This window comes from Cebus imitator, unplaced genomic scaffold, assembly GCF_001604975.1.
Source record: "Cebus imitator isolate Cc_AM_T3 unplaced genomic scaffold, Cebus_imitator-1.0 Scaffold94, whole genome shotgun sequence".
Taxonomy (NCBI): Eukaryota; Metazoa; Chordata; class Mammalia; order Primates; family Cebidae; genus Cebus; species Cebus imitator.
In genome coordinates, this window is record NW_016107409.1 from 5,587,054 (window position 1) to 5,599,046 (window position 11,993).

Sequence of the window (11,993 nt, forward strand, 5' to 3'; positions counted from 1 at the left end):
AAAAAAAAAATTAGCTGGACATGGTGGTGGCATCTGTAATCCCAGCTACATGAGAGGCTGAGGCAGGAGAAATGCTTGAACAAGGAGGCAGAGGTTACAGTGATCCGAGATTGCACCACTGCACTCCAGCCTGGGTGACAGACCAAGACTCTATCTCAAAAAATAAAAATAAAAATAAACTTCACTGAATCCTGATCTGAAATTGGGTAGGCAGTGCGAGAGGAAATTAACAGGTTCAGTTATAATCAGGGCTAGTTTTCAGTGACACTTTTTAACAGAAGTGTGCTATAGAGGAACACTGGTAAATGAATGTTGTTAGAGAACAGTGTTGAAGCTCAGAGCTGTATTGGCAGTTTGGTGTTTCAAAGGGATCAATTAGATGAAGTTTTTAATGGTTTGTATCTTCAAAGGAAATGCTGCATATATATGCTTCTATTTGACAGATACAACAAAATATGAAAAAAGCTAGACATAACTCATTCAAGGTTAAAAATCAAAGAGTACCAGGGAGAAATAATAGGCCTCTTATAATCTTCTATATTCAGGTGGGAAAAAAATCCAAAAGTTAAACCATATAAAAATACCTGCTATGGTTTGTATATCTGTCCCTTCTAATACTCATGTGAAACTTAACTCCCAATGTGGCAGTAGTAAGAAGTGGGCCTTTGAGAGGTGACTGGGTCATGGGAGCTCTGCTCATTCATAGATTAATGGGTTATCATGGGAGTAGGATTGGTGGCTTTATAAAAGGAGGAAGAGGAAGAGAGACCTGAAATAGCATGCTCAGCCTCCTCACTATGTGATGTCCTAAGCTGCCTCAGGACTCTGCAGAGTCCCCACCAGAAAAGGCCTCTTACCAGATGTGGCCCTTTGACCTTGGACTTCTCAGACTCGAAAATTTTAAGAAACAAATTCTTTTGCTTTAAAAATTGGCGGCCGGGCGCGGTGGCTCATGCCTGTAATCCCAGCACTTTGGGAGGCCGAGGCGGGTGGATCACGAGGTCAAGAGATCGAGACCATCCTGGTCAACATGGTGAAACCCCGTCTCTACTAAAAATACAAAAAATTAGCTGGGCATGGTGGCGCATGCCTGTAATCCCAGCTACTCAGGAGGCTGAGGCAGGAGAATTGTCTGAACCCAGGAGGCAGAGGTTGCGGTGAGCCGAGATCGCGCCATTGCACTCCAGCCTGGGTAACAAGAGTGAAACTCTGTCTCAAAAAAAAAAAATTGCCTGGCTTCAGGTATTCTGTTATAAGCAACCAAAAACAGTCTAAGATGATACCTCTTTAAAACGATACTAAGTTCTGACTTTACACCAGTTACCAGGAGCCCCCTTTCCTGGATCATTGATCGTCATGCTAGAATCGATTTCTCAAGTCTCCTGGGTACTGATAACAATTAGTACAGATCCCCTCATGTCCTGGGACCCTTTTTAAGTGGGATAATTCCTACCTGGGGGAGAGCTAGGCTTTGGCAATTTTCTTTCTCAATCAATGGACTTTCTCACTAGGTCAAATGCGAGAGGAAGGTGGAAAGGAGATGAAATAGGAGAGAGAATATCACAGATTTAGAGCTGAAAGGGATCATAGAGATAGTCTCGTCCAATTCCCTCAATTTGAGGAGCAGAAGTGACCTCTCCAGATCCCACTGAGGTAGACAGCAGGACTAGAATCCATGCTGACCACTTCCTGCACTCTCCTCTAGGTGGAGGTAACTCTACCTCTGGCCTACCCCCAGCCTGGTGAAGGCATTCCACACTTTCTTGTCACTGGCTCTTTGTCCCCACTCTCACTATAAATGACATGAGAGGCCCGCCAAAATCCATCTGAAGAAATATACCATTGGAGATTGAGGATTTTCTTTTTTCAAATCAATTCATTAGGTATTTACTGAATTTTTTACCATGTTTTACACTATGGGGTATATGAATATTTAGAGATAGGAATAACATACAACTCTGCCTTCAAAAATCTTATGCTTATTGAGGCAATTTAGTCTCTAAATAATAAAACAATTATTAAAAAATAAGTTTCAAGATCAGTGGCTTCTATGAGAATCTGATACAAACTATGGATGTGTTCCCTAGAAAAACCATACATTTTCCCACATATTCAGGCAGTTAATGGATCCCCTAAAGCCCATCCACTGATTAGGAATTAAGACGCTCTGTTGTAAGAGATTCACTGAGTACTACCATATAAAAAATCTTAAGAACCAAAACCAAAAGACATACTAGTAATCTTTTTTCTTTGATGCAAAATCAATTAACCTTATATCCCATGTAAAGGCAAAGAAATTGTTTTCCCTACTATCATCTGAATGTCCCCTACAAGTGATTATTTTCCATATTTAATTTTTTGTGTTTAATTCCATGAGACTCTCTTGTCTGTTTTCAGAGTTTCTGGAATGGTCTTTTCATACAGATATATTTATATATGTAAATACAAAGATAAATTTCATTAAAACCAGAAGAAACAAAGGTTAGCTAATGAAGTATTCTATTTCAAAAATTTTTTTTAATATAGCATAGAATGCTGTTTCTAAGGCTTTGATGCCAAAGGGAGTGAAGTCATGGGATGAATGGATAATACTGCACCATAAGCACTTTCTTATTATTAAAAAGAAATCTTTTGGAATTTAATTTCTTAACAGAAAGTGAAAGGTTGATGTATAATAGTAAAGAAATCTCTGCAGAAGGAACTGTATAATGAACACTAAATATTCATATATCATTTACTAAAGCTTTATATAAATAAAGAAATCAAGTCCTTTCACAAACAGGTTATTTGGTTATGTTAAAATGTTTTTAAAAATTGGTTATTTTGTTACATATTCTGAATCAAATAAATGGAGCAGCAAGAATCAACATATTATTGAGTATACTGGCAGAGTGAACAAAATCGTAAAGAAAATGAGATAAAAGGGTTACCATTCAATTTTCTTAAAACTATAATTAAACACTCTGATACTTTGGTGACATTCAGTGAAAAACGCTAAATGGAAAACAATGTGACTCAAAGATTAGAGAAAGAATTTGGACTTCTTGTTACCATCATTTTAAATGGATTAACACAAATCACTAGTAAATGCACAAAGGCCTAGAGTAGAGATAAAAATGACTATAAAACAAAGATAAATTTTCTAAAATACCAATTTGTTAAATTTGTCCTTAAAAAATGGGGACTAGGACCACCTAATCACAATCCCTGCAAGCATAATTTGAAAGGGCAGTTCAGCTCAACTTTAAAAGGACCTAGGTAGATTCTAATTAAAAAAAAAGAATCCACAGATAACAATCCACAAGACAGGGATAAACCCCCCCACAATGACAAAACAGTGTAATTCTTTAAAGGATGTGATTCTTCCATAACGCAGGTTTTCCAAAAAAAGGGAAGGAGTTAAGCTCTTTCAGAGGAAGACAGGGAAACAAAATAAAGGCCAGAAATGGTATCAACAGATTTCAGGCTTAATGTCAAGAATAAATATAAATGAGGATAATTTCTTTTCTTCATAAAGAATTATTGATATTAAATGTACTGAAATCTAAAATTACAAAGCTGATGTTACCAAAAAATGACTGCATCAAGACATCTTTTCTGTGTTGTCTAAATTTGTCATTAGCACAGATAAATGTGAACTAATTCATGTATGACACACTTTCAGTAATGACATGTTCATGAAGGGGGGCATATTCAAAGGATCAGTATGAATATATACATACCACGGGTTGTTTTGTGATGTCCACCAAGTCCTTAAGATTATAGTACTGGTGTTTCTCAAAGGCTGAAAACAGCATGTCTAAAACATGTTGTTTATCAGCTCGAGCTCGCTTTCCGTCTTCTTTCTTTTTCCTTTCATACTCAATCTATATGCAAAGAGGAAAAGAAATAAAAAGCATCAATTCAACATGTCCACTCCGAAACACAGGCATTCTCTCTCTCTTTTCTTTTTTTTGGAGATAGAGTTTTGCTTTTGTCGCCCAGGATGGAGTGCAGTAGGATGGTCTCACTCCAACCTCCACCTCCTGAGTTCAAGTGATTCTCCTGCCTCAGCCACCCAAGTAGCTGGGATTACAGGCACGCGCCACTACATATGGCTGATTTTTTCTATTTTTAGTACAGACAGGGTTTTGCCACGTTGGCCAGGCTGGCCTGGAGCTCTTTCCCTCAGGTGATCCACCTGCCTCAGCCTCCCAAAGTGTTGAGATAACAGGCATGAGCCACTGCACCTACCTAGGCATTCTCTTTTGAGTCATCCAAAAACAGCCAGATTTTGTTTCGAGGCCGCAGGCCTCTGAAGAGTAGTTCAGAACCTGGGACCTGTTGCTCCCAGGGCTCCCCATATCTTTAAGGCTCTAAGTGAGTAATAATTCTAGTCACTTTCATTATTCCCTAAAGCTTTATGTAATGTGTACATTTCTCCCCATAAAGGCCTTTTGCCAAAATTATATCCATTCAGTGTGGTTAACTCGTTAGCTTGTGTTGATCAAAAACTCTAACTTGCTGTTCTTTTGTTTTTGATTAACATTAAAACAGTTTATCTAACAGATACAGTTTGGTAGGTAAAATCTTTCAAACATGGGGTTCTTGGAGGCAGGCAGATCATAGAACAGGTTCTTTATGGAGTGAAAAAAGTTTGGGAAGCATTGGTAAAAAGGAAAGGACAGGGACCTTTTCTCATCCTGACCCTGTGCAACCTCCTTGAACCTGTTTCTTCTCCTATAAAATGAAGTTAGTTTAACAAGACAAAGGGGAAATACATACTTATCATTCAGACACAAGCAAACAATATTTCTGAAATTCCCATTTAAAACTTCATGTGACCTCTAAATTCACCTATATAATATATCTTTATTTTTAACATGGAAATAAAAAACACAGAATATCTCCTGTTCAAATAAAAACGACACTTTAGGACCATGTGTGATGTTTATATGTTTATCCTGGAGTTTTGTGTATCTCCATGCATGCCAGCTTAAAAAGCAGTGGCACTAAGACTGCAGAAGTTCCCTCCTACTGCTACCATGCTTGGACTGTTCATTTGTAAAACATCACCCTTTTTACTGAAAATATGCAAGTTCTGTTCAATAACTTAGTTAACTGAGACAGATGTTTATTTGTTTTTAGGAACACTTCACTTGTATAAACCATTTGAAACTTGTTGGAGGATCCAACCTGGTGAAGAAAGCATCAGTAGGCTCGATGGAAACTATCAGCTGGAATAATTACAATCTGGGGACTAGCTTCAAAAACCGTGAAATACATTTCAAAATTTACAAACTAATAATAATAATAACAAAATTTACAAACTAAATTATTGCATAAATTTCAGCTTCAGGTAGTTAGGCTTACTCTATTTCAACAATAAACATTTGTTGTAAATGGATAAAATTTAGTTTCTATTGATTTATTGACATTAAAACAAAAAATATACCTTAGACTGTCAAATTAGTGGCAAAAGGTAACTCTGACAACCCTGAGAATCTACTTTTCAGTTAAATAATGTTAGGAGTGAGACAAATGGAAAGGACTCAATCATCTTCATTTTTTGATATGTACAACCTGGTAGTAAAACTCAAACTCCATTGATCTCTTATTAAGCATGACTATATGCTAGGCGTTGTGCTAAGATATGGGGAGAGTAAAGACAGCCTTCTCTTTAAAAGTTATCCCCTTCTTATGGCTTTAAATGGATTAAAACTATTAGAGAGGGCCTTGAGCATTTTAAATGCAGTAATAGACAAAGAGCTACCTAGGACAAGATCATGATGCCAAAAAATGCAAATTAATGACATAGACTGTATTGGGGAACACTGAAATCCAGGCAGTCTCAAGATTTTATGGGTGAAAAGGGAAAGAAAGAGAATAACTATGGGCAGCTACAAAAGATTCTGAGAAGGGCAGAGTGACTACAAGAGCTAGAAGCAAGACTGGAGAGGGGAGAGACCAGAGAACCTATGACCAAGGAGTTTTTTCAATATAAGGAAGATGGAAAAATAGACCAAAAAAACACACTTAAGGACAAAGGCAGAAGTGTAAAGCCTACCCCAATTCAACAAGGAAGCAAGCTATAGAGACAACGAAGAAAAAAGAGATGAAGCTGGGCACAGTGGCTCACGCCTATAATCCCAGCACTTTGGGAGGCTGAGGGGTGCAGATCACTAGGTCAGGAGATCGAGACCATGCTGGCCAAACTGGTGAAATCCTGTCTCTACCAAAAATACAAAAATTGGCTGGGCATGGTGGTATGTGCCGGTAATCCCAGCTACTCAGGAGGCTGAGGCAGGAGAATCACTTGAACCTGAGAGTCAGAGGTTGCAGTGAGCCGAGATCGTGCCACTGCATTCCAGCCTAGTGACAGAGTTAGACTCCGTTTCAAAAAAAAAAAAAAAGGCAGGAAAAAATATGGACCTGGAGATAAGAATATTATAATCATTTACTCTGGTCAAGTGTGGGATAAAAGAAACTTAACTTGAGGTCTAGAAAATAGAAGAAAATAGAATCTAAGGAGAGGTAGAGAAAGCCATTTCTTTCCCACTTATCCCAGTGGGATAAGTGATTTCATTTACAGCCAAAGGCTATCATTCTTCAAAAATGACTATGTCAAAGACATGAGTACCTAGCAAAAGCCACTGCTATGCTTGTGTACTTTCCATATGAAGCCATAGCTGCATAATATTCTGTCTGGCCTCCTTTTCCAGCTTTAATTTACACTGAAAGAAGACAGAAAAAGTTAAATTCAGGAAATAGCAAAGAAAAGTGATGGTATATTCAGTTTCTACCTTCAGTAGGCTCTTTCTTGTGTAAAATGATTGGAGAAGCTAGAAAGTTTAACAGGAAAACTCTTTTCAAATAAGTCTACTGGTAAAGCAAGCTGTCCTTCTTTATGGGGGGCACACATTCTAGTTGGCTGTGGAGAGAAAAATTTTTAAGTGTTTTTATCAAGTTGTTCCAACCCCAGAGCCATGTGTCAGATGCAAGAGGACCTGAATCAAAGGTAAAAATTAAGAATAAATTAGAAAAGAACTTTAAAATCAATACTACAGATAAGAGTAAGGGTCAGATTAAGTTGTAATTAGTAACGTTAATGGGTAGGAAGAAAATTACAAAATTCTACTATGGTCATGCCACTGCACTCCAGCCTAGGCGACAGAGTGAGATTATGTCTGTAAAAAAATAAATAAATAACAAAATAAAGATTAGGCAAGACAGGGTGACTCACACATGTAATCCCAGCACTTTGAGAGGCTGGGGTGGCTGGATCACTTGAGCTCAGGAGTTCAAGACCAGCCTGGGCAACATGGCAAAACCCAGTCTCTACAACAAATACCAAAATTAGCCGGGCATGGTAGCACTCACCTGTAGTCCCAGCCCTTGGGAGGCTGAGGTGGAATGACTGCTTGAGCCCAGGAGGCAGGGGCTGCAGTGAATTCAGAATGCACCAGTGCACTCCAGCCTGGGCAACTGAGTGAGAACCCATCTCAAAAATAAAATAAAGATTTAACTAATGCTGTACTAAAAAATATTATTGTTCTATTTTAATTAGTTAACCAATTAATTTTAGAGATAGGATCTCCCTCTGTCACCCAGGCTAGAGTGCAGTGGTGTGATCACAGCTTAGTGCAGCCTCAACCTCCTGGGGTCAAATTACCCTCCTGCTTTAGCCTCCCAAGTAGCTGGGACTACAGGTGCGTGCCACCATACCTAGCCAATTTTTAGATTTTTTTTTTAAGAGATGGGGTCTGGCTATATTGCCCAGGCTGGTCTCAAACTTCTGGCCTCAAGTGATCTTCTAACCTTGACCTCCGAAAGTGCTGGGATTACAGGCATGAGCCACTGTGCCCAGCCAGTTAAATCTTTTTTTTTATTTTTAATTTTTTTATTTTAGCTCTTCCACCTCCCCTAAATCTTTTTTTTTTTTTTTTTTTTGATAATGTCTAAGATAGGGTCATAATCCAAATTCTGCTCTGTGGTATCAGATAAATAGTTCTATTGCATGTGTAATTATTAAAGGGGATTTAATGATTTCCATGGCCATTAAGTTATTAATACTTAAACTTATAGTCAGGACAAAACAGAGGTCACTGAGGTAACTTTTTAAAACTAAACAGTGCAGAAATGATAACCTTAATATTATATTCACAACTTGGCAGTATAAATTAAATTAACTGTACAAATAAACTACTAATGATATGAACTATTCTATTAGGAGAAGATTATAGTTTTGAGATAATGTTATTTCTTCTCTTTTTAGCTCTTTGCCCTTTGGGCATTCTGTTTCTCACTAGAGCACAGGCACTGTAAGGAAATGATATTAAAGCAGTCAGATATCTAACTTGTTGTCAGCCACTACAAATCTTAGTAAGACTGGAGTAGGAACAATTTTTATATTGTGTGAATTATAATTATCAGTCTTCTATCTTTCCCCCTATGATCACAGATTACTGCACAACTGACTACATAGAAATAAATGTCAATTTAGAAAGCACTTTTTTTTTTTTGGAGACAGAGTCTTGCTCTGTCACCAGAAGCCAGGCTGGAATGCAGTGGCATGATCTCAGCTCATTCCAACCTTTGCCTCCGGGTTCAAGCAATTCTCCAGCCTCAGCCTCCTGAGTAGCTGGGACTGCAGGTATACGCCACTACACTCACCTAATTTTTTTTTTTCCATTAAAAAAAATTTTTTTTTTTAAATTTTCTTCTAGGACTAGTGCTACTGAACCAGCTAATTTTTTTTTGTATTTTAGTAGAGACAGGGTTTCACCATGTTGGCCAGGATGGTCTTGATCTCTTGACCTCAAGATCCACCCACCTCAGCCTCCCAAAGTGCTGGGATTACAGGCGTGAGCCACTGCGCCCGGCCCAGAAAGCACTTTAAATTTAGTCTTCAGTTACAAATTTTTACCAAAAAATCTATCATATACAATTACACAAATTCTTCTTCTTCTTCTTTTTTTTTTTTTTTTTGAGACAGGGTCTCGCATAGGCTGGAGTGCAGTGGCGCAATCTCATCTCATTGCAGCCTCTGCCTCCCACGTGCAAGCAATTCTCAGCCTCCTGAACAGTTGAGATTACAGGCGTGTGCAAGCACACCTGGCTAATTTGTGTATTTTTAGTAGTGAGAGGGTTTTACCATGTTGGTCAAACTGGTCTCGAACTCCTGACCTCAGGTGATCCACCTACCTCAGTCTCCCAAAGTGCTAAGACTATAGGCGTGAGCCACTGTGCCCAGCCTATTCTTGACTCAAATTCAACCAAATGTTGAAAATCCTTTGTGGATGTGGTATACAGATGTTCAATTGTCATTACTGAAACCATAATCACTGACTAAAATTATAAATGCCACCCACTACCAATTAAAATGTATAATACATCTATAAATTTCTAGATTGTTGTTTGCAGAAATACTTTGTTTTATCAAGGCAGTCTTTGTAAAGGCTTTTAACTTTGGAAGTGAGCATGACAGCTCTGAATATCATGGTTTTGCATGTTAAATTCTTATGAAAGCTTACTCCCCTCAACTAATGCTTCTATTTCTGCCTAGTGTGTCATTATCTCTTGGGAGGAAATTAATTCTTTAGAATAGGTCAGTCCTTTATGTGCAAATTCAAATAGACAAATCATGTAGTATACTCATACTGCATATTATAACAGGCAAATATTACTGAAAAGCCCTCATGATATAGTCCTACAAACATCCTTTTTATTTAGTAAAATTCAAATTTATGTATGTAACTTTAAAAGATCAATCACTCAAACCCCAAATCTTATTTCTGCAGACTAACACAGTCAGCTGCCACATTGAAGGACATAGAGTATATATGCATAAAAATGATTTCCTTTCTAGTTTCTGAGGATTTTTCTCAACAATCAGTTTACTAGGTAAGCTTTTCTTTTTTCTCTCCTACCCATCTGAGCATAGTCTGGCCAAGAGCTTTTACCAGAAATAATAATAAAGAAAAAAGATAATTTTTTTTTCAAACTGCAGAGCAGAAATTCTAACAAAGATAAAAAAATATTAATTCTTTTTAAAAGTTCTAGGTTTAGTAGAAAGAGATTTCCTCCCAAGTACCATTATTGAACACGCACCCCCAACAAGAGATGGCAGAACTATAAAAAGTTACCACCTCTTTGGATCGGTGGCTGCATTCTAGAATTACTCGAGAAGTTTAAAAACTTAAGAGGTCTGGCATCCCCATTAGATTAATCAAATCAATTTCTGAGGGTATTTTTCTTTTCTTTTCTTTTTTGAGACAGTTTTGATCTTGTTGCCTAGGCTAGAGTGCAGTGGCATGATTTCAGCTCACTGCAACCTCTGCCTCCCAGGATCAAGCAATTGTCCTGCCTCAGCCTCCCAAGTAGCTGGGATTACAGGCATGTGCTACCACATGCAGCTAATTTTTTATTTTTAGTAGAGATGGGTTTCACCATGTTGGTCAGACTGGTCTTGAACTTCTGACCTTAGTGATCCACCTGCCTTGGCCTCCCAAAGTGCTGGGATTATAGGCATGAGCCACCACACCCAGCCAATTTTTCTTTTCGAAAAACTTCCCAGGTGATTCTAGTATATAGCAACATTGAAAACAAATGTCTGGACAACAGAGGATATTGAGTTCTCACAAGAAGAAAAGGAATTTCTTATGAGAAAGGTTATAAGAGACCATGGAATACATAAAAGAATACTATGAAATTTACATAGGCTAGATAATGATGTTCACAAAGTCAACCAGAACACACATACTGAAGCACCCTTACTTGGATTCAAAGCTGAAGGGAGTTGGAAAGAACCTTACACATCAGCTGACTCTATACTTTGATTATACACCTCCATAAGCAAAAACTTTAAAGCATAAACTATGCATGTATCTCTTTATAAACTGGACAAATGTATTACTATATTTATGTATAGATACTATAAGCATATACAAAGTAAAAAATTTCAGAGGGATGAAATAAAATATATGATTTTAAGAGTAAGTTTTAATTTGTCAAAACTACAAAATACCTTTTTGTTTTGCTCTCAAAATATAGTGATTTGTCTTCATGTTATGCATGCTTAGTTTTTAAATTATTGCATGCCATGACAGCTTTGTATCAGCAATACCTAATATAACAAGGTACAATACTCACAAAGGTCAAGGGTCACTTTGCCAGTTATTTTGCCACAAGCCTTCAGCTCTAGTCTTGGTGGCAGGGGTGGCAAGAGGTCTGCGGGCTACATTTCCAAGATTCCCTTGCTAGCTGGTTTCCAGCTGGGGTTCCGCCAATAGGAGAATGAAAGTGGGAGGGAGATTTTTCTTCTTTTCTTTGTATTGCAAGAGGACCTCTGCAGCAGCTTCCTGATCTCTTCTCCCTTTGTAACTCCAGCTCATCCATTTGGTATTCATAATCATTTGTAACCAACTCCCTACATTATATTCTTTTCTGCTTGGAATATCTACAGTTGTTTTTGATTCCACCGTAGACACTAACTGAGTCATCATTAAAGACAGGGCATGACAAGCCATATTTAAAATGATACCGATAATTTCCTTTTTGAAAGGTAATTTGAAAGGGCCAAGTTCTCTTCAGACCTGATTACGTCATCACTGTTTGTCACCTCGAAGATTGACTGATAGACCATTTTTAGAAGCAAGAGAAGTTCAGTTTTTTCACTTTCTTGTTCACATGTTTGCTTTATTAGTATTATCTTTAATTGACAGTTTCTGTGCAGAAGTCTTTTAAAGCCATTTGTTCATTTGTTGAGATTGAGTTTGGCTAATAATAGGTACTATAATCAGTAAATCTCTGAATTGAGCACCAATGCTAAAAAGCTGAAAGCAAATGACACATAAGGGCACAATGCTCAACCCCTCTGTCCTGTACCATTTCTACTCTTGTGCTGAAAAATGACTGACTAGCAGAGGGGCTGCAAAAAGGTGCCAGGGTCAATCTACATAGTATCTGTAAAGCTCAGTTCCTTTCCTTTATTAGGTGCAAAACAAGATAAATAT

At 37.8% G+C, this 11,993-nt stretch overlaps 1 protein-coding gene across 1 annotated transcript in view; it reads right to left on the reverse strand.

Annotated features, from left to right (window-relative positions):
* The window catches only part of GTF2F2 (general transcription factor IIF subunit 2), a 153,512-nt gene that overhangs the window by 12,216 nt on the left and 129,303 nt on the right, over window positions 1–11,993 (reverse strand). The window contains exon 7 of the mRNA XM_017536006.2: window positions 3,723–3,866. Coding sequence (XP_017391495.1) covers window positions 3,723–3,866 — 144 coding nt within the window. The remainder of the gene's footprint in view (window positions 1–3,722; window positions 3,867–11,993) is intronic.